Source organism: Fistularia commersonii, chromosome 9 (genome assembly GCF_037954325.1).
Source record: "Fistularia commersonii isolate RoL2024-O1a breed Wild chromosome 9, RoL_Fcom_v1.0, whole genome shotgun sequence".
Lineage (NCBI taxonomy): Eukaryota > Metazoa > Chordata > Actinopteri > Syngnathiformes > Fistulariidae > Fistularia > Fistularia commersonii.
In genome coordinates, this window is record NC_141292.1 from 15504585 (window position 1) to 15527039 (window position 22455).

Here is a 22455-nt window from a genome sequence, read left to right on the forward strand (position 1 = left end):
TAGCATCTGCCGTGACGGTTTCCGGCTAAATAAGAGAGAAATACGTGTGAATTCCGCTTGAGAAAAAGTAACCGCACACACACACACACACACACACACACACACACACACACATGATGCCGCATTTTATTGCGTTTTTCATTCTGTTTTTATGTTTTACTTATTTAACAACTTGAACTGGGGGGGGGTCATTCGGCGGTAGAACTACATTTCCCAGAACGCCCCGCTTCCGCCCTCCGGTTGCGACGAGAAGGGCGAAACAGCGCCTCCTAGCGGCCGGGCGCCGCGTGGAAATCTCGCCGGTCCTCCTTAAAACCGTTTGCGAGAACCGCGGAGGAAGGGAGGGGCGCGGCGGGTGTCATGGCTGGGCCGGCCCCTCCCTGAACACTGACTCGACGCTTTCAGCCCCCGGAGCGCGGAGGAGGGAACTAAACTGTCAGGAGGAAAGAAAAAAAAAAAGTACACAAACATTTATCAAGCCGGTCCGCACTAAAGTCCAATGGTCGGTCGTTCCTGCACGCCACGCTGAGTGTTTGCTCTCTGCACACACAGGAAACAACGCCGAGCTGCATGACGGCTGGGGGCTGAGCGACAGGAACCGACCAGCACCGACAACTTCACTCTGGCCGCCGGGGATCGCAGTCATGTCCGGACAGCCTGGCTTCGTGAGCCCCTTCTGCAGACCCCGGTGCCTGGCCGCCGCCGCCGCCGCCGCTCCGGCCGGTAAAGCCAAACTGACGCACCCCGGAAAAGCGATCCTGGCAGGTAAGTTCATTGGAAAGTTGTTTTGCAAGTTCCCTCCCGCGGCCGTTACGGCGAGCGTCCATGAAAGCACGGGATGAACGTCCACACATCTGCTTCTGGTGTCCGGATAAAACCGTGCAGCGACCTAATCCACGTGTACACGCAAAAGCATCCACGCCAGTTGGACGCCACCTCTGCAGGCTTGCATCAGACGATCCCATGACTCTTCCTTTATATTGTTTGTTTTCAAAAAGGGGGAACATTGACCCAAAGGCTGTCCGTGTCGCCGGAAACCCACCGTTCGGCCTGCGAGTCGGTCAGAGGCTTCACTGTGACCCCACACAAAACCTCCCGCAGGGCCGGGTCCTGGGGACCAGACCGGCTCAGGGGCCCATCCATCCATCAGCGTCACGGCCCGACGCTGGTATTGATCGTCAGGGAGGCCTGGATCGTTTGAGATATCCAAAAAACAAAGCTCTCCCCGTGTTTAATAGCCATCGGAGGTTGCGTTCGTTACTCGTCGGGCTCTAAACGTTGATACTATAATGCTAGTGCACTCGCTAAAAGGTTTAAATAAGGGAACATTCTTGGGTTATTTGGTCAATGATATGTTGATTAGAAATAAGAAAAGGTCTCTTTCACCAGAGGTGAGAATTAAAATGAAAAACAGGAAACACTAGGGGAACAAATGGGATGAATCTGCTCATCAATTCGGTTGATCTCCTCAAAATAAATTTAGTTGTTTTGGTTTTGTTTTTTGTAAAATAGACGTGCCTCTGAACCGAAGGGGAGTTCATCTGAACCTACCGGCGCGATCATCGATTTAACGGCAAACCACAGGGCTTTGCTTCCAACATGGCGACTTTTGCTCCTTTTTTGCTGCAATTTTGTTTGCTTAGCGGTTAGCCAGAAACGACGGGGTTAAAAAGTGCACCAGGGGAGTCTGAGGCCGGTCAATCAGTGACAGCGATGTTGCGACAGCGGCCAGACGGGGGAAAGAGTCTCCGACTCCGCTTTCTCCTCACATCTACGTGGCCTCTCCGCCCCGAAAGCCGTGGTCGTCCTGGGTGACGCGGCAGAATGCTAGCGCACGTGCTCTGCAGCGCGGCGGCGGGTCGGCGCCCTTTGGCCGTCGCTCAGAAGGTCCGGGGTGACCCCGAACACACGACCCGCACCCTCGGCCCGCAGAAATCTATACACCGATCAAATCATCTAGCTTAACTCCTTTTTCCTGTCTTTTCTCCCCAAACTTCTCAGTCTGTTAATATAGATGATGTTAAATGACGCGGCGTCCGCAGATCTGAGGATAGATAGTCTCAGTCCGGCGGCAGCGACGGCGATTTGCTCTCAAACCCCCTTGTTAGCTTGTGTTGTTTTGTTTCTTTTTGCCCGCCACGTTTTGTTTTTTGCGAGCGCTTACAATGTAATTGCGCAGTTGTGCCCGATCGTCCCCGGAGGCGCCGGACCCGAATGGAATGTGGCCTTCGGCTCGGTCGCCACGCGCGATAAGGGCTTGTTTTTCCCCGAACGAAGCGTCGGAGGGCCGCCGTACGGACCGACGCCGACGGCCAGCAAATGAGGAAGCGCACGCCGACTGCCTGTCCCGTCGCAGTCCGTGTGTCAGGACGCGTTCCACCTGACGGACCGGTTCTAGATCCTCCACGGCCTCCATGCAGGTACACGGTTTCGCCTGTGGATGACGATGATGACGGCGTGCGCTTTCTGAAAATGGGTTCTAATAGCAGCTTCGGGCCGCGGACGTGAACACTAAACATGCAGACGCCTGGCATGGCCCCGCATGGCCCCACATGGCCCCGCATGGCTGAGCGCAGGTTGGAATCTTCCCCCTGCATGGTGCTTTTTGTGGAAATAATGCACATTCACAGTAAAAAAACAGCCCAGCCCGCCGCTGGAAAACACAAAGTAGCATCGTTTCCGGCCGGTCCGCCAAGGCGCCGTGAGAAATGAGCGAAATCTTAAAGTGTAGGGATCACGTTCCGCACGCTTCCCGTGCACTTCCTGTACAAGTCCACGGCGCCGCGGCGGGCTCGGACCAAACCCGCTTCCAGAAACAGGAGATACGTCATCCGGACGCCAAGCTGGAAGGCAAAAACTACCTGGGAATTAAGCTAAAGGCATGGGATTTAGTGACTTTGTTTAAGGAAATGGGTTAAAACAGACACAAGAAGCGGATGATAATAAAGTTGAACTGGGGTTTTAGCTGGAACTGCAAGAAAACACATCAAATGAATAGTTGGCAGCCCTGGGGATTTCTTTTTTTTTTTTTTTTTTTTTTTAATTTTATCCTATTTTTCTCCGCTCTCCCTCAAAGCTGCGTGTCTGGTAAAGACTCTTTTTATTTCCTCCGGGCGTCCGGCCGCAGGGAGCGCCACGCCCCCTCCACCTGGCAGCGGCCCAGGGCGAGGGCTTGACCCGCACCAGCGTGGCCTGAGCCAATCACACGCCGCCTGCATGTGCGCACTCCGACTGCAGATGGCGGCGGGCCGGCCTTTAAGGTGGAGCCGGCCGGGGCCGCGGACGCTCGCTTTAAACGGCCCCCGTTTTTGCAGGTTTTCTACTTTTTATTTTTCCACGTCAAACGTCCGACCCTTGGCGAGACCCTTCGCCGATCCTTGATAAAGCTACGTTAGCGGCGTCGATAGCCGCTCATCGATCCGGTGCGGACGGGCGGATCGGCGGGCGGGGTCGGGTTTTGGCGTCGATAACCGGCCGCGCCGGTTTGACGGCGGGAAGGCCTTTCAATGTCACAGAGAGCCGCCGTCCGAACAGACGGACGAAAGTTAGAAAATCAAACAAAATTCAAATCCAACAAAGTACGGAGAAGAAAGTGCCGCAGGGAGACGAAGTCTGGACGTTTGGAAGACGCTGGTTTAGCTGATAACTTTAACAGGAGTTGAACAGGAGTGTCGCTAACACATCAGACCTTGACCCAGAGAAAACCTTTTCTTTTTTTTGCCTGTATAATTATTGACGGATAGAAATGACAAAGTAGAATTTGCAGCGCATACGTTTCAGATCGGCTTAATGGATCCCAACTTTGGCCCGCGGGTAGAATTGATGGGAGCCGAAGAGGTCGGTAAAATCCATCCCCCGGGAGAACAGAACAAAAAGTAAATATCGTCCCTCATCATGAACAAACGACGTACAAACACACAAACTAACTGGCCCGGTGTCGTAGCAGAGTGTGCTGCTCCGTGTTGCCCGTCGACGTCTTCTACCGTCATAACCCTCGTTTTACCTCTTTTTCAATAAGCCGACGTTCATCCGTCCCACGTCGTGGTGTTTGTGTGTTTTGTGAGATCCGTGTCTCTGCATCTGCCCGGCCGGCGCGCCGGCTGTGTTTTCTGTTCGGGGCCTCAGCGTTTGGTTTTGTCGGGCGCAGGCGGGATCGCGGGAGGCATTGAGATCTGCATCACCTTCCCCACGGAGTACGTGAAGACCCAGCTGCAGCTGGACGAGAAGGCCAACCCGCCCAAGTACAGAGGCATCGGTGAGTAGCCTCAAACGCAGGCATACAGCGAAAATCAAAGTTCCTACATGTTAGAATGACAGAGTGAATGTTTCTCTGCTCTGTGACGTCTGGATGAGGTGAAGGGTTGTGTGTCTGGACGAGATGAGATGAGAACAACTTTATTTATCCCCAAGGAAATTGTTGTGCCAGAGTTTCAAGCAAAAACATAACAATAATAGATAATAGTAGGAAGGAGGGAGATTAAGAAATACAATAAAATATAAATTGTCAAGGCTACCAAGTGTTTTAAGGTCTTAAAAAGTACAAAGATTGCAGATTCCCTCCGGCTGAAGGAAGAGGAATTAAAAAGTGTGATAGCCTCAGGTAGGAAAGAGCTCCTGTGGCGTTGAGTGGAGCTCCTTGGTGGGATCAGTCTGGGACTGAAATGAATGCATGTATGAATGCACGGCTCCTTTTAAATCATTCAGGGTGAACAAAAACAGCTCCACGACAACTAAAACCTATATCCAGACCCAATGCCTTCCTTTCACATTCTGTTGTTTTTGTTTTTTTGCATTTCCTTTTTTTCCTTTTTCTTTCCACCGCATTAGTATCAACGCACAGGGACTGCATTTTGCCCGAGCGCCAGGGCTTTGTGCCAGCGCGGCACACGTACGCGAGTGTTTTAAAATAAAGACAAAAACCAAAAAGCGCCGCTTGTCTCCTCTGTCCTCTCGGCAGCCGACTGCGTCAAGCAGACGGTGGACGGCCACGGGGTCAGGGGCCTCTACCGGGGCCTCAGCTCGCTGCTCTATGGCTCCATCCCCAAGGCGGCCGTCAGGTAACGGATCTCCAACCACCGCCTGACACACACACACACACACACACGCACTTTCTCATCCGCACCAAATCCATTCGTGCAAAGTGGTAGCGTTGAGAAGGCTGGAGGATCAGACCTCTCTTAAACCCAGGGGTGTCACAGGTATGGAATAAATCTACAATTTGAAATTTGAAAACAATTTGAAAACCACTTTTTTGAAACAAAAATATTGTCTGCGAGGAGCCGGCGAGGACTCTTTTAGCCAGTGTTAGCAACATGACTCAAGCGGCGACGCGACTTCCGGGTAAAAAGCATTTTTGTCTAATAGTTAGAAATGTACCTCCTTTTTCCGTCGGCCACGACGCCCTCATCGGTGAGAAGCAGGGTTTCCCGCTTCCTATTTGTCGGTGGAGGCTCAGAAGAAACACGTACGCTTGTTTGGCACGGAGAACTGAGAAGACAGAACTCCTACTTTTCTGAAAGAAGCTCAGGTTTTTAGAGGATTACATTGGAAGATGTTCATCATCGAGCTGTTCTCCTGGAAACCTTTGGACTCGGCGTTACCGGTCGGTAGTTACGCTGCAATGTGATACCGGTCCGGCCTTCTGAACATCAGATTAGGTCATCAAGAAAGGCCTCCTCCTGGTTCGGCGTGGCTCGTCCGCCGACGTGGAGTCCTTCATCCGTCCGTTCCCCCGCAGGTTCGGGGTGTTTGAGTTCCTCAGCAACAAGATGCGTGACGAGAACGGGAAGCTGGACAGCAAGCGTGGCTTCCTGTGCGGTCTGGGCGCCGGCGTGTCCGAGGCGGTGCTGGTGGTCTGTCCCATGGAGACCGTGAAGGTGAGGACAAGCCGACTCTTCTGGTTCGCTTCTCAGGCTCCTGGCTCTGGTTTTATTTCCGTTGTTTTCCAGCTGCTTCATTTACATCTGGTATGAACTCAAAGTTATCGTCAAAATGTTTTTGATACGTTTGTAATCACGATGAACTTTAAATTTATTTATTTATCATTCGGATTTAAAGAACGTTTTATTTCTGCTCAGTGAACGCATGAATAAGTAAGAACAAACAAAAAAATCGGGTGTCGGTTCGCAGTCTTGGCTTACGGACGGCCCTAATTACAAATAATCCATTTTTAAGCAAGCGCACGAAAACACAAACATATTTATTGTACTGTTATCGGTAAGCTAGCCTTCATTTTGGCTCCCAAAAAGGTTAAAAGTGCTTGGATAGCGGTGTTGCTAGCAGAAGTAGAAAAGTTATTGTTAGTTTGGATGAATGAAAGCTGTTTCGCAGCTAGCGTTAGCAGAGAGCGTTAGCAGAGAGCGTTAGCAGATAGCGTTAGCAGAGAGCGCTAGCAGAGAGCGTTAGCGAGAGTCTCACACACAAGAAGCTTTACTTTTGCTGATTTCATGAAGGAAATGTTGAGTGCAAGTGCTGGATAGAAGAGATAGAACACTAGAAACAGTGGTATTTGAGGTTATCTTCCACTCCTTTCTGTAATTTTGCCACAAATAAACCCATAAAAATGTTTAAAAAAGGGGGCAGTATTTTTTTCAGAACTGGGGGATTGACATTGATTTCAACGGGAGACATTTCACAAACAAATCGAATTAATAAGCAGAAGTTCTCCTGTGTTTAAATATTCATCACGAGCCCGACAGGAAGCAAAGCGGGACTTTTGTGGCCTTAAAAAAATAAAAGAAAGCAGAGTTTTAAATGTGCTTGCCGTAGCGTGACCCGCCGGCGCCTCCTGTCGCTGTTTCAGGTGAAATTCATCCACGACCAGACGTCGGCAAACCCCAAGTACAAGGGCTTCTTCCACGGAGTCAGAGAGATTATCAAAACTCAAGGTGAGAGGAGACATTTGACATTTTAGTTATGGCATTTACTCAACACCGCACGTGCAGACATGTAGACGTACACAAAAGGAAAAAAAAACAAAACAATAAAAGCGATGGAGACTGAATAAATAAATAGGCCGCTTTAAACTGATGTGCTTTGGAGTTGACGGTGAAAGTTGTGTTTCTGAGCAGAGCGAAATGTTTGCAAAACATCAAAATCAGGTTCCACCCTGTAAAGAAAATGATGTTTTATCAGGTGGAATAAAGGGTGAGATTTTCAAATCAAACCTTCTGATAATCTCGTGTCCACACAAAGACATCCAGCGCCGCCCACAGGCTGACCTTTAACACCAGATGAACTTTATTAATCCCCAGAGGGGAAAGTCCTTCGTCATGGCAGCGTAACACTTATGATATCAAACAAATGAAATGAATATAAATAGAAAAATAGAGTATAGACAGACAAAAACTAAAAGGAAATATATGTATGAGTATAAATAGAAATAGAAAGGCTTGTGAAAGAAGATAGCAAGACAAAAAAACAAACAAAAAAGGAAATACTTATGAATATAAATATGAGTATAAGCATAAATAGAAAAGCAGAAGAGAGAAGATTGCAAGACAAACAAAAACAAAAAAATGGAAATAATTATGAATATAAAAATAAATCAAAAGAAAGAAGAGAGAAGCTAGCAAAGCAAAAAACAAATAAAAAAATGAAATATATATGAGTATAAATATAAACAGAAAGGCAGAAAAAAAAAGATAGCAAGACAAAAAAAGAACGAACAAAAAAGGAAAAAATGATGGATATAAATATGAGGACAGATAAAAATAGACAGGCAGAAGAGAGAAGATTGCAAAACAAAAATACAAATAAAAAAAGGAAATATATAAGAGTATAAGTATAAATAGAAAGGCAGAAGAAAAAAGATAGCAAAACAAAAAAGAACAAACAAAAATGGAAATGATTATGGACATAAATATGAGTATAAATAAAAATAGACAGGCACAAGAGAGAAGATCGCAAAACAAACAACAAAAAGGAAATAATTATGACTATAAATCTGAATATAAAAATAAATCAAGAGGCTGAAGAGAGAAGATCGCAAGACAAACAAAAACAAAAAATGGAAATAATTATGAATATGAAAATAAATCAAAAGGGAGAAGAGAGAAGATCGCAAAACAAAAAAACAAATAAAAAAAGGAAATATATGAGTATAAATATAAATAGAAAGGCAGAAGAAAAAAGATAGCAAGACAAAAAAGCACAAACAAAAAATAAATATAAGTATAAATATAAATAGAAAAGCAGAAGAGAGAAGATAGCAAGACAAAAAAAAAACAAAAAAAAGAAAATATATAAATATGAGTATAAATATAAATAGAAAGGCAGAAGAAAAAAGATAGCAAGACAAAAAAGAACAAAAAAAAGGAAATAATTATGACTATAAATCTGAATATAAAAATAAATCAAGAAGAGAGAAGAATAATAATTATGGACATAAATATGAGTATAAATATAAATAGAAAAGCAGAAGAGAGAAGATCGCAAGACAAACAACAAAAAAGGAAATTTTGACTATAAATCTGAATATAAAAATAAATCAAGAGGCTGAAGAGAGAAGATAGCAAGACAAAAAAAAAACAAAAAAAAGAAAATATATAAAAATGAGTATAAATATTAATAGAAAGTGTGTGTGTGTGTGTGTAGGGCTGAAGGGGACGTACCAGGGTCTCACCGCCACCGTGCTGAAGCAAGGATCCAACCAGGCCATTCGCTTCTACGTCATGACTTCTCTGAGGAACTGGTACAAAGGTGCGCCGTCCAACCGCCTGGCCGCACCAGACGCCGACCCGCCGCCGCATCTTATGTTTGTGTGTATCTTCTCTGGCCGAAGGCGGCGATGCCAACAAAACCATCAACCCCCTGATCACCGGTCTGTTCGGAGCCGTGGCCGGCGCCGCCAGCGTGTTCGGAAACACTCCCCTGGACGTCATCAAGACCAGAATGCAGGTGGGGTCGAACGGGACGCTCTGGCCTCGCGCCGAAAACCTTCGCTCCGGACGCCGCTCACGAACGCGTGTGGTTTCACAGGGTCTGGAGGCGCACAAGTACAAGGGCACGCTGGACTGCGCCGTCAAGATCATGAAGCACGAGGGGCCGATGGCGTAAGTTCTCGCCCCAGGATGACGTTTCAGAAAGGAGGCGCTTTTATGGAGCGAATGACGTGATGTCAAAAACACTGCGGGATAGCAAATTGTAAATTGTTGCACTGATTAAAATTCCGGATTTTTATCAAATTGAATTGCGGATTCAAAATCCAGATTTTTTTTTTTCAATTATATTTAAAATGAATAATCCAGATTTTTATTTTGCGCTAAAATTTTTGCATTATCACAGGGTTTGGAAATTGAAATATAGAAACATACACTTCCACTGCAAAACCCTGGTGTATATCAAAATATCCAGGGTATAAAATTGTATCACAGATTAAAATTCCGGATTTTTATCAAATTGAATTGCGGATTAAAAATCCAGATTTTTTTTTCAATTATATTTAAAATTAATAATCCAGATTTTTATTTTGCGAGAAAATTTTTGCGTTATCACAGGGTTTGGAAATTGAAATATAGAAACATACACTTCCACTGCAAAACCCTGGTGTATATCAAAATATCCAGGGTATAAAATTGTATCTGTGATTGAAAATCCGGATTTTTTTTAAATTGTATGGCAGATTAGAAATCCGGATTTTATTTTATTTATTTTTTTTAATTGTATCTGAAAAAATGACACTACTTTCGCTATATCAGGGAGTTTTGCATTTATTTAATCACTGATTTTCGATCTAAATAAAGTCTAAATTTTGCACTGTTATATCTGTTACCATAACAATAATTGAAATACATTTATACAGCAAAACATTTTTATAAAATTGTATCATGGATGAAAATCCAGATTTTTTTTTTCTAAAATTGAAATGCGGATGAAAAAATCTGGATTTTCTTTCAATTGTATTGCGAATAAAAAATTGCAATACAATTTTTGTGTTATTACAGGGTTTTGAAATTGAAACAGAAATAATAAATATATAAAAATTAATTCTAAATGCAAAAACCCCGCAGTATAGCAAAATATCCACGGTATAAGACCTTAAGACACATTATAGCCTTGACTTGTTACTTTGACACTTTATAGTTGAATTTGTATTTCTTATTCTCCCCCCTTTTTTTTTATACTATTTATACAATTTCCTACTATTATTTATTATTGTTATGTTTTACTTGAAACTCTGGCACAACAATTTTCTTCAGGATAAATAAAGTCGTTCTTATTCTTATTCTTATAAAATTGTATCGCTGATTAAAAAATCTGGATTTTCTTTAAATTTGGGTTGGGGTTTGCTATATTGTAGCTTTTTATTTACGTCATCACAGGGTTTTGAAATTGAAATAGAATTAATATATATATACATTTGTACAGCAAAAACCCAGCGTTATAGCAAACTATTCGATGGTGTAGAATTGTATGGCGGATTAAAAATCCAGATTTTTTTTTTTTAAGTTTTTTTTTTTTAAATGTATCTAAAAAAAATTAACTACTTTTGCTATGTCAGGTAGTTTTGCAAAAATAACCCCAATACAATTCTTATAAAATTGTATCACGGTTCACAATTGGTTACATGAGGGAACTTTTAATTTCAATGAAACGTAAATGTCGCACGGCTGCATCCTGGCTGACCTTTGACCCCTGTCCTGCCCGTTCAGGTTCTACAAAGGTACGGTTCCTCGGCTGGGCCGGGTGTGCCTGGACGTGGCCATCGTCTTCATCATCTACGAGGAGGTGGTGAAGGTCCTCAACATGGTGTGGAAGACGGACTGAGACGGACGGCTGCGGTTCCTCACCAGCAGGAGCGTCTGGAGTAACCCGACCCCCACTCGCGTCTAGGTTCTAATATCTACCTCGAAGAAATTCGCAGAAAGCCAGAAATTAGGACGCGCTTGCCTTTTTATTTATAACATAGCCTTTAAAAGCATCAACGCTCACTTCATGGGGGGGGCGATTTCTAATCCTGCTCGGTGACAAAGACGGGGAGCCCGGCTTGAAAACACAGTGATTCAGGAAGATGAAAAAGAAAAGAGAATTACTTGAAGAATGGAGAATTTTATTGGAAATCTAGTTAATCATCTTTTCTGATCAAGTTATTACCTCGTTGGAAAAAAAGTTAATTACTTTTTGGTAGCATTATAATCATCTCATGTGGGCAGTTTTGGGGGGCTTTTTACCAGCTACGATCTTAATGTCCTGTGAGAAAGACGAAAGAAGATGAAACCCCCTTTTTCTTGATGCAGATATTTGAGATTATTTTTAATTATAAACCGACCGTTGAAGAGTCTGATGCTGTAGAATCCACCGGTACGCTCGATGCCTTAAATCAACAAAGTGACATTAACAAAGATTTTAAGGTTTATAGATCCTTTCATTTTTTGTCACATCGGTACATGACTTTTTATTTCATGGCGGGGTCACTTTTAATTTGCAAGGATGGTTCCCGTCATTTAACCTACTAGATTTACGCTCTAAAAAAAGTGCCTATGTGTCGTATGATTGTTGTTGTTTTTTTTTTAATTATTATTTTGAGATTAACAGTTGTACGGACTTGTGTCCCACCTGTACAAACCGCATTTTATCCGGATGTCATTCCAAACATTATCTGGAGTATCTCTGACATTCCCGTGCATGTGTTGTCATTATTTTACCGTCTTCTTCTTCTTCTTCCACTGTAATTGTAGCTTTTAATTTTATTTCACGATTGCCTCTCTTGCATAGCAATTCCATCACCAGTGCCTTCCATCTCATTCCCCGCGGGGCGAGTGGTTAATAATTGCAGATGCTTTTTTTTTTCTTCATTCGCTATGCCTTTTGATAATAATTTTATTCGACATCTATTTCTGTCCAAGGTGCCAAGTTCCGCTGAAGAGAAGATGTCATGTCACATTGCAGGCTGCAGCTTGTCAAACTGTCACGTTTACATGTAACGCAGTTGATTGTTTTGCTCAGTCTCCGTGTAGGACATACACTGTTTACTTTGAAAGAAAAAAAAAAGCCTTTTTTTCCCCTCGCCCCGGGTTTTAGGCCGATCTCGGTCCACATTGCCTAATGTGTTTACAATGTGACTGAAACGTCAAACAGATGGTTCAAAACAACCTCCTCGTCTTCCGTGTCTTTCATTCTACCGCGCACGCCCACAAGTCGACCCCCGATTGGCCCGCAGACGCACGCGCCGCCGCCCCGCCCCCTCGGTTCCGGGTGACCTTGCGCCGCGCCTTTTTGGACGCTCGGCTCGCCGTAGGTGTCAGTTGTCCGTCGGGTCGTTCAATGGAAGACGGATGTTTTCGTCGCTTTAGCGGCGGCGGCGGCGTCTTGTAACCATGTCGCTCGACGGAGAAGCGGGCCGGGGGTTTTATTTCAACACCGTACTGTCGCTGGCCCGGTCCTTGGCGGCTCATGACCAGGCGCCGTTTGACAAGGTAACGCTCCCGTACCGGCGGAAAGCTAACCATGCTAATATGCTAATACCAGTCAACCAGCGCCGAGGCCCCCGTGTGTGTGTGTGTGTGTGTGTGTGTGTGTGTGTGTGTGTGTGTGTGTGTGTGTGTGTGTGTGTGTGTGTGTGTGTGTGTGTGTGTGTGTGTGTGTGTGTGTGTGTGTGTGTGTGAACACACCTCGTCTCCTTCAAACCTTGTAGCTAATATAGACTGTTGGACGTGAAAGCTAACAGAGGCTAAAGTCAACACAAGAGCTTCTGTCAATCTGTTTTGAATGAACAGATTTTCTAATCACAAATATTTATTATAATTTAGTCGCCTTTTTAAACACTCAAGGACACTGTACTGCAACTATGTCAACCCAAGACCCATCTATCTATCTATCTTGAATTACTAATTGTGTCATCACAAATATACTTATAATACATTTTATTTGAGGTGCCTTATTAAACTCTCAAGGTTAGTATACAACTATACAAATATGTCAACACAAGCGCTCGCTATTTTAAATGAACTCATTCTTTCATCACAAATACAACTATACTATACTCATTTTATCAACACTTTTTTTACCGTTTGTACAGTTTTTCTACTATGATTTATGATTGTCATATTTTTCTTGTAAGTCTGGCACAACGATGTCCTTCGGGACACATAAAGTTGTTCACATTCTTATTCAAGGACACCCGACAGACACATAATATAGTTCCAAAGAAAGAATTGAAAGAAAAAAATAAAAGTGACATTGCGGTTAGAAAAAAAGTCACACTTACTGTTTTATGGTAATGAATTGCCATTTCACTCTTTGTATCTACACTTTTCACACGACTGAACATAGAAAAGGGCAAAAACACATAAAATAATAAAATTGATGTTGTCGGTCGAGATGGTGGTGACGCCGCTGACCTTTTCTGTGGTTGATTATCGCTTCCTTACAAAAGTATATTCATTAATAATTGAAGGTGAAATCAAAAACAATTCCCCTGTCTAGCCCTCAAATGTATCAGGTAATAAATAGAAGAATGTTTTCTACCAAACAAAATCTTGTCGGTCCGAAGGAAAGGCTCCGAAAATACAGGAACAATACACAGAAAAATCCAATAAGCATTCAATTTTCAAATAAACAGTACGTGACAGAGGTTGTATTACACCAGATAATGGATGTGATAATAGCACATGATATTAGATGGAATTGTACATGATAGTAATAACAAAAATAAAAAGTGCACCTCGTAAAAGAAATACCATCACATTCTCATATTTTCTCTGTGATATTTTTTTAAGATATAAAATGAAGGGGTTCAGTGGAGGGATAGGGATAGGCTCCGGCAACCTCCGATAACGGACGGATGAGTGGATCTTAAAACGGTCGTCGACGGTCTGTTTTTTCCGGTCTCCGAGGTTTGCCGAAGCTTTTCCGGGGCTTCCGACCTGCGTTTTGATTCACGGCCGGAGGCTTTTGTTCCCTCCGTGGCAGGCGGGGGCCGGAAGGGAGCACAGTCAGGTCGAAAAAGGGGAAACGCCGGCTTCCTTTATCTTCCCTTGAAACAATAACACAACACAGCGCGACCCGCTGCGTTCCAGTGTTTTGAGTTCTATGGTTTGCGACTTGACGCCACAGGCTCGGTCTCTCCTGGGCCTAAACACGGATGCCAAGCATGGTTCTTGCACTTATTGTTGACGTGCGTTTTGCATGTTTTTGTGTCATGCTAGCTTTGAAAATTCAGCAAGAGTACGCAGGAATAAGTAAAGCCATTAGAATGTACATTTAAAAGAAAGGCCGCAGCAAACTAGAGGAGATTTAAAAAACTAAAGAAACAAAACAGTAATACCTGCCCAGGCATCTTTAGGAATGTTATTTTATCTGATGCAATCATGTTTTTTTCCCCACAAAAATCCCAAGCTTTTTGCCGGTGCTCATTTTATTTTTTTTCTTCCTTGTGTTTTGGGCCCCGCGGGGCTTCGGCCTCGCGGCGTTCTCCTAAAACAAACTCATTAAATTGTGCCGATGTCAAACGATAGTGAGCCAGGTGAGGAACGGGAACGCAGAGCGGGTCGAAGCGCTTCTTTTTCCTCTCCAAGCTGCTTCCTCCTGGATGACGGTGTGTGTGTGTGTGTGTGTGTGTGTGTTGCGCCCGCAGGTCCAGAAGCTACAATGCATGTGTCCCGTGGACTTCAGGGGGGTGTTTCAGATGGATGAGCGGAGGAGGGGGGCCGTCATCGCCCTGGGCGTCTTCCTGGTGGAGTCCGACCTGCAGGTAGATCTCGTCCCTCCCGGTCCGGCGGAAGAGGGGGCGCGCGAGTCACCTGACCTTTGTCGTCGCAGCACAAAGACGCCGTGGTCCCGTACCTGCTGTCGCTGCTCAGAGGCCTCCCCAAGGTCCAGTGGATCGAAGAGAGCTCCGAGCGCAAAGGACGAGGTAGGGACGCGCCCGGGGTCCCGTGTCCTCGCGGACGGCGTTATCCGGACGTCTCAGCGACAACTTCCTGTCCCGCAGAGACGCTTCCCGTGGCCGAGAACTTCACCTTCTGTCTGGTGACGCTCCTGTCGGACGTGGCCCAGCGAGATGAAACCCTGCGAGGACAGGTCGGTGTGTTTATCGGGGATGTAACGCAGCACAAACACCCGCCGCCTGGAATCACGGCTCTGTTTTTACTGGAGTGACCAGGCAGAGATTTCACACATAAAGCTCATCGAAGAGTAGCGGCCGTGTTCAGACAGATATCCTGTGTGTGAGTGTGTGTGTGTGTGTGTGTGTGTTTGTGCACGTCAAGCGTGTTTGTGTGTTCCTTCGGGAAACAGCACTGCACACACACCCGCAGTCTGGAATCTGTTTTCATTTGACTGGCATCCATGCAATAACATCAGCGGCAGAGCCAGTGTTGGAGTCTGAATGCCTGGAAGTGGTTTTCAACAAAGAGGAGCGGCTGGGTTGAAATAGAAATCCTCCACCGACTAGCCAAACGGTGTTTTCTTATTTATTTTTTAGAGAGCAACAAAACTCAACATTCCTTCTGCACTGATGATTTACTGCGGTGTTTCTCTGTATTGTCACAATGACCGTCGGTGCCCTGTTTTGCCGTGCCATTCTGAAACCGTATCAGATCCTGGAGGCCATCATGGAGGTCATGCAGGTGCTGCAGGACATCTGCAAGAATCCAGAGGATCTCGACAAAGGTACCCGCATGTGACGTGTCGGGACTTGGGCCTCGGAAACTGCGTCGGCGACGCCTGAATCCGGTCTCCTCCGGCAGAATACCTGTGCAGGTACGCGGTGCCCACCCTGCTGGGAGTGTCCAGGGCGTTCGGTCGCTACAGCAACACGGACGAGCCGCTGCTCTCCAAGCTGTACCCTCGGCCCGCCGCTCCGCTCCTCTCCGCCGCCGAGGACGGCGACGCGTCTCGCCGACAGTCTTTCAACGACTTCCGCTCCATCCTGCCGAGCAACCTGCTGACGGCGTGCCAGGGGGACACGCTGCGGCGCCGGGGCGCCTCCTCGACCGGCGTGTCGCAGCAGGTATTTCGGTCGGTCAAAAGCAGAAAAGCGGATAAATGAACCCGACGGCGTGTGACTCGGACGGCGTTCTCCTCAGGCCAGTCCGGAGAGAAGCGGTCTGACGCCCGGCTCGCCCGCCGACCCCTCCGCTCAGTACTTCGAAGGTAAGAAGAGGCGCGTCCGCCTCGCGGCGCCCATCGACGCGTTGTAATGTCGTGCGATGTCCGACAGTCGAAGCCCGTAAGCCCTGTGTGTTTTCTTCTCGGGCGCTCGGGTCGCGGACAAACGGCGATTCGCGAGAAAAAGAAGAACGGTTGGATGTCGAAGGACGCGGCTGCCACAAATATGTAGACGACGGTCAACCTGCGGTTTTGGCCCGGGTTCCCCGGCGGCTCCGGTCACGTTCTCGCCCTCTCCCGCAGGCTCCTACCTCCCCGACGGCAGCGCGGTCGACCCCGACTATTACTTCTCCACCATCAGCTCCAGCTTCTCCGTCTCCCCGCTTTTCACGGGGCGCAGCGCCGGCGAGTTCCACGTCTCGCTGGACGTCCTCCGCCGGCTCCTTCACATGGTCAGCGGCGGCGAGACAAACCCGAGCCAACGGCCCAAACCTTTCCCGTCCCTAACGGCTCTCCTCCGACAGGTGGAACGGTTCGTCTCCGAATCCTCTCTCAAATCCCTGGATGAAACCTTGGCGGAGCTTTTGGAGGTAAAACCCGCCGCCGCGGTCTTCTCTGTGGCGCTCGGTGTTGGTGATCCCGTCGCTTTGGTTTCCCAGTCGAACCCCGGTCTTCGTCTGTACTACAAAACCTTCAGCGATCCTCTGTACGTGGCCGTCTTCAAAATGCTGAGAGACACCCTTTACAACATGAAAGGTGAGGGGATCCTTCAGAATATGGGTCCGGTTCCTCTCCGCCGGCGCCGCCGCTCAGTGTCTCTCGTCCGCGTCCAGATCTCCCCGTGGACTTTGTGAAGGAAGTCCACGACTTTGTGCTGGAGCAGTTCAGCAGCAGCCAGTCGGAGCTGCAGAGGATCCTCCACGACGTGGAGTATCTCCAGAGCGAGCTGAGCCCGCTCAAACTGCGCTGCCAGGCCAACGCCGCCTGCGTGGACCTCATGGTGTGGGCCGTGACCGAGGAGCAGGGTGAGGCGCGCGAATCGCTCCCGGCCCGCCGCGCGCCGGCGCGAGGTGACCTCCCTTTCCCGTCGCCCCGGCAGGAGCCGAGAACCTCTGCACCAAGCTGTCGGAGAAGCTGCAGTCCAAGACGTCCAGTAAAGTGATCATCGCTCACATGCCCCTTCTCATTTGCTGCTTGCAGGTCAGTTCCTTTGTTTAATTCCAAACAGCATCCGTCCGCGGCTCGGTGAGACGGCCGTCCCCCGGATCGGAAGGCCGCGCCCGGCTTCTCCGGCCTCCGAGCCAGGATGTTGCACATTTGGGCACGTAAAGGTTAAAGGGTAGATGTCAGAAAATGGGGGTTCCCGTTGGGACCCCACCTTTCTGATGGACTGGTACCGACCCACTGTCTTAGGAGACGCTAGAAAATCCATCCCTGTGTGTGTGTGTGTGTGTGTGTGTGTGTGTGTGTGTGTGTGTGTCTCCAGGGCTTGGGTCGCCTGTGTGAGCGCTTCCCAGTGGTGGCCCACTCCGTCACCATGTCCCTCAGGGACTTCTTGGTGGTGCCGTCTCCAGTTTTGGTGAAGCTGTACAAATACCACAGCCAGTGCACGCCAGGTAACCTTCCACCGCCGGGTGTTTTTTTGGTTTTCGCTTCGTCCCGACGCGGCGCTTTCGTCTAACGCTGGGCTTTTTATCGGTAAAGGAGGCGGGGAGATCAAGATCCAGGTGACCAACGAACACTCCCAGTCGACCCTCAACACTCAGTCCAGCAAGAAGAGCCAGCCGTCCATGTACGAGCAGCTGCGGGACATTTCCATCGACAACATCTGCAGGTGGGCCGCCGACGCCGACCGTAGCTCGTTTCATTAGAGCCGCCCCTTTTCCCACGCGGGCGATCTGCCGACCGAGCGCTAAACACTTCGAGAAGCGCTAAGCGATGCGCCGCTACCTTGTCGGCCTTTGCCGAGGCCGGTGACGACACGGGTACGGGAAGCTGTCCGATACTTCCTTTCCCTTCCGTTGGGGGAAATGCTGAACGACACGGCGGCCCGATCGCCGAGAACATCCTTCGCTTCAGGCAAAACATGGGGTTGGAGCACCGTTATACGTTTCAACCCCCTTTTTTGTCATCCAGAAGTCTTCTAGAAGATTAGTCTGTGAACTAGAAAAAGATCAGACAGAGAGAAATCATGTCACAGCACCGCGCCATGTTTGTGTTAGCAATAATGAAAATGGAGGGGTGTTCTATAGATATCTGTTTCTATTTTTTTTTGTGTTTTTAAGTCTTGTAGGAAATTCCAAGAACTCCGGTGTGAAAGCGGCTATAGATGTAAACTAAAGCACAGCAACGAAAATCAAGTTTTGTATTTCCCTTTTTTCCCCCGAGCAGGTCCCAAACTCTTAAACCGATGCATCGCGTAACGCTTTTTTTGTTTTTCCGCACGTGCTTTTGATACCTCGCGCTTACTTTGTGCTCGGGTTCGGCGGTTCTAAGCTGTCGTCGACCGTCACGACCCGTCCCGTGTTCTCCCGAAGGTGCCTGAAGGCCGGACTGACCATGGACAACGTCATCGTGGAGGCTTTCCTGGCCAGTTTGTCCAACCGTCTCTACATCTATCAGGAAAACGACAAGTAAGTCCGTCCCGGCGTTACGGCCGGACGCGTCGGCGCCGAGCTGACGGGCCTCCTCTCCCGCCCAGGGACGCCAACCTGATCCCGGACCACACCATCAGGGCCCTGGGCCACATCGCCGTGGCCCTGAGAGACACCCCCCGGGTGATGGAGCCCATCCTGCAGATCCTGCAGCAGAAGTTCTGCCAGCCGCCGTCCCAGCTGGACGTCCTCATCGTGGACCAGCTGGGCTGCATGGTCATCACGGGCAATGTGAGGGCGGACCCCTGCCCCCCCGAACCCCGACAATCTGCGCTCGGGTCACAAAGCCTGTTCTTCTTCTCCCGCCGCAGCAATACATCTACCAGGAGGTGTGGAACCTGTTCCAGCAGATCAGCGTGAAGGCCAGCTCCATGGTCTACTCCACCAAAGACCACCGGGACCACGGATACAGGTGCCGGTGAAAAGGCGGTTTTACGTTTCGGCGATTTCGTTTCGCCGTCCATTAATCGACGTCTTTAAGATCTGGAACTCTTGTCTCGCGAGCGTCGATGCATTTCTTGCCCGATTCGGCCTCTTGACGTGTGCATTTCTATCCCGGTGGATACGGTTGTTACCGCTTACCGTTGAATTCTTTGGAAAAAGCAATTTTCCACACGGATCGGCGCCGCCACCCTCATTTCAAAAAGTTCGGAAAACATGCGGGTGACGTGCGGTATGATTCCCGTTGTGAACTCAGACACTGCTCCCTGGCCGTGATCAACGCCCTGGGCAACATCGCAGCCAACCTCCAGGCCGAGCAGATGGTGGACGAGCTGCTGGTCAACCTGCTGGAGCTCTTCGTTCAGCTGGGGCTGGAGGGGAAGAGGGCCAGCGAGCGGGCCTCGGACAAGGGCCCGGCCCTGAAGGTACGGAACCCGGGCGTTCGCTCGAAACCGTCCTGGAACCCGGTCTGCCTCGACCAAGAGACCAAACCTACCGAGTTTTCCACACTATGAGGCGCATTGGATTATAAGGCGCACTGCGGGGTTTTTGCGCCTTGTAGTGCGGAAAATACAGGTTCCGCCACTGCTCAGTTTAGCTCCCGCCACGCAACCAGAACAACTAAATTAGCACTTGTTCTGAAAACAGTTTGGCAAGAGGCGTTAAAGGGAAGAGCATATCGTTTGTGCAACCCTTCATGTTTGAACCCGGGGAGGAGATGCTGCAGACACGAGTCAAAATGAGCGCCGGCAAAGACGCGGCGGAAACTGTTGCTATGCTAACGGAGATCGAGTCTGTCACAAGGAGCTCCTGTTTTCGTCATCGGCGGCTCACGCTAGCCGACCGACCCTCGGCTTCCTCCGCGATCGCTACTTCTGCTGTAGCGGGTTGTTGACATCCTCTGAGAACGTCCGGCGTCTCATGCCTTCCTTTTGTACGCTCGTGAATGGAAAGTGTTTGCACGGCGTTTGGCCTTAGCTTGTTGAAAAACCAGCGGCACCCGCTAGCTCTTTCGGCAACTTAGCTCGGCTAAATGCATCAGATGCGTCCGGGGAGAAGCGTCCAGAACGCAGATCCTCAGGAAGTTGTGTTCGTCCGCTGCCGATTTCCCACTCCTTTCTCCTCTTCTTGTCCCTCGAAGGCCGTGTAGCTTAGCATCAGTCCCTTTGTTTCCTTCGGACTGGAAATCACACCCGAAAGCTGCGCAATGTAGCATTCTTAGCATTTACAATGTACCGTATCGAGCCAAAGTTAATGCTAGCGGAAAGCCAAAGTTAACACGAGCGACCTCCATACCTTGTAACGTTTTTCCAAAGATTTCTTTTATTCTCAGGCACACCGTATTTTGAATGCCCTTAACGTAAGTTTGGGACCAAAACATTCTTGCTGACGGCACAATAAACAGTAGAGAAAAGTCACGAGGTGAGGCAGGCAGTACTGTGCCTCGCCTGTAGGGGGTGCACACCAGCTGGCAGGTGCCTGACGCTGCTGTCCTTCCATAAGCCATACATATATATATTATTGTTTTAATTGTAAATCCAAATGTGATGATTATGGTGATCTTTTACAGATTTTGTTTCTTGCCACTCAAAATATGCCAGCTGGCAATGTGTTTTTGGTGAACCCTGATGCTGTGCGCTGAGGGTTTGGGAGCAAAAAAAGCAAATTTTCTGGACTATAAGCCGCTACCTTTTTCATAGGTTTTGAACCATGAGGTTTATATAAAGGCGAGGCTATTCTGTAGATTTTTCTTCCGCCGCTGGTGGCCCTCAAACAGGGATGAGAATCAAAACAAAAAAAATCAATGCAAAGAAGAAAGCGCAACCTTTTTTTAGCATATAGAACAAGAACTATTAATTATTTTCAAATCCTCGCCCCTTCATCGTGGAACCCACATGAAGAAGTTTGTACGATGAAGGCAAACTTTCTACCGTGTTAAAAGGCACGGTTAGGAAAGAATCTGTTTAAAATCGTTCTGCACGTGCATTAAGTAGCTCCTTTTTCAATATAGACATCTGCGGCTTTTAACCCGGTTTGGCTCATGTATCCTTTTATTATTATTTTTTTTAAATAGAGCAAATGCGGCTTATATACAGGTGCGGCTTATAGTCCAGAAAAAAACGGTAAACCAGGTAAAATGAACATTTGAATTGGCCGTGAAATTTGCAAACGTATATGAGACGTGATAAAATGATGGCGGCGCAGGGGGATAATTGAAGTCTGGGACTTAAAAAGACACTGAGCGTTTAATTTAAAACCCAACCTTAAACCCAGACTTGTTTTTGTTTTAAATTATCGCAGACTGAAATAGGATTCCTCCGTCGCAAATCCATAGCTTAAAAGGGAAAGAGAAGATCCGTGTTTTTTCCATTTCACAGCCGGGTCGGAAAGAGCCGCGGAGACGGGAAACCTTCTAACCGCTGACTTGTTCCTAATGGGACGGGTCCTCTGGGTCGGCGTGGAGGACGAAGGCTGGTCGTATTTGTGTCGATTCTGATGCCGAGCCTTCTGTGTCTCCAGGCGTCCAGCAGCGCGGGGAACCTCGGCGTCCTCATCCCAGTCATCGCCGTGGTGAGAAACCGGAAAGATGCATTCATATTCCATACACTTTTAACCGGGTCGACGCCAAACGCCGACTTACGAGCGCGTCGACTTGCTTTTCCCAAATGCCGGCCGTCTGAAAATCACGGGGAAAGCGTGTCGTCGACTCCATCGGTTTACAGGCTCAGCAAATTAAAAGTAAATGACAAAAAAATCTGAAATACAAACAACAAAATTAAATTCCAGTGAGTAAATAATAATCATAATAATCATTTCTTCCCTCAGCCGCAGGGAATCTTCAATCTTTGTAGTTACAGTTAACAGTTAAGACAATTCATATTTCACTGTATTTCTTATTCTTCCTCCTTCCTACTATTATCTATTACTGTTATGTTTTTTACTTGAAACTCTGGCACAACAATTTCCTTCGGGATAAATAAAGTTGCTCTCATCATCTCATAATAATCACAGTAAATTAAACAATCAATTCATTTCAAATTGCTCTTTAAATATTTGAATAGTAAAAAAAAAAAAAAAAAAAACATGAACTAGAGAAAGTGTTCCGATGTATTTATTTATTTTTTTCTGATTTATTTTTTTCCGTCTTTCTCCCTCCAGCTGACCAAGAGGCTGCCGCCCATCAAGGAGGCCAAACCTCGTCTGCAGAAGCTCTTCAGGGACTTCTGGCTCTACTCGGTGGTGATGGGCTTCGCCGTGGAAGGCTCCGGTCAGCCTCGCCGCCGGCGCCGCTCGCGTTTTCCCCCCCGCC

At 47.5% G+C, this 22455-nt stretch overlaps 2 protein-coding genes across 4 annotated transcripts in view; both read left to right on the top strand.

The window, feature by feature from the left end:
* The first annotated feature begins 347 nt into the window (after positions 1-347).
* Positions 348-12092, top strand: slc25a1b (slc25a1 solute carrier family 25 member 1b). 2 transcript variants are annotated; one of them, XM_086152673.1, is made up of 10 exons: positions 348-459; positions 553-765; positions 4148-4255; positions 4958-5057; positions 5738-5876; positions 6803-6887; positions 8596-8700; positions 8783-8898; positions 8980-9053; positions 10653-12092. In XM_086152673.1, exons 2-10 carry the CDS (start codon positions 645-647, stop codon positions 10765-10767), a joined length of 963 nt encoding a protein of 320 aa, XP_086008799.1. In that variant the 5' UTR covers positions 348-459; positions 553-644; the 3' UTR covers positions 10768-12092. The 2 variants fall into 2 exon arrangements, with proteins under 2 accessions (XP_086008799.1, XP_086008798.1); XM_086152672.1 differs by lacking the exon at positions 348-459 and having other exon boundaries at positions 512-765.
* Positions 12093-12240: 148 nt separating this feature from the next.
* Positions 12241-22455, top strand: part of pi4kaa (phosphatidylinositol 4-kinase, catalytic, alpha a) — a 30780-nt gene continuing 20565 nt past the window's right edge. For both annotated transcript variants that reach the window (XM_086152674.1, XM_086152675.1), the window contains exons 1-20: positions 12241-12416; positions 14576-14692; positions 14761-14854; positions 14933-15021; positions 15540-15612; positions 15690-15952; positions 16029-16095; positions 16354-16502; positions 16575-16640; positions 16710-16806; positions 16884-17075; positions 17150-17250; positions 17537-17666; positions 17755-17884; positions 18588-18683; positions 18752-18935; positions 19016-19116; positions 19402-19570; positions 21666-21716; positions 22305-22413. In XM_086152674.1, the coding sequence (XP_086008800.1) occupies positions 12318-12416; positions 14576-14692; positions 14761-14854; positions 14933-15021; positions 15540-15612; positions 15690-15952; positions 16029-16095; positions 16354-16502; positions 16575-16640; positions 16710-16806; positions 16884-17075; positions 17150-17250; positions 17537-17666; positions 17755-17884; positions 18588-18683; positions 18752-18935; positions 19016-19116; positions 19402-19570; positions 21666-21716; positions 22305-22413 (2377 nt within the window). In that variant the 5' untranslated portion in view covers positions 12241-12317. The remainder of the gene's footprint in view (positions 12417-14575; positions 14693-14760; positions 14855-14932; positions 15022-15539; positions 15613-15689; positions 15953-16028; positions 16096-16353; positions 16503-16574; positions 16641-16709; positions 16807-16883; positions 17076-17149; positions 17251-17536; positions 17667-17754; positions 17885-18587; positions 18684-18751; positions 18936-19015; positions 19117-19401; positions 19571-21665; positions 21717-22304; positions 22414-22455) is intronic.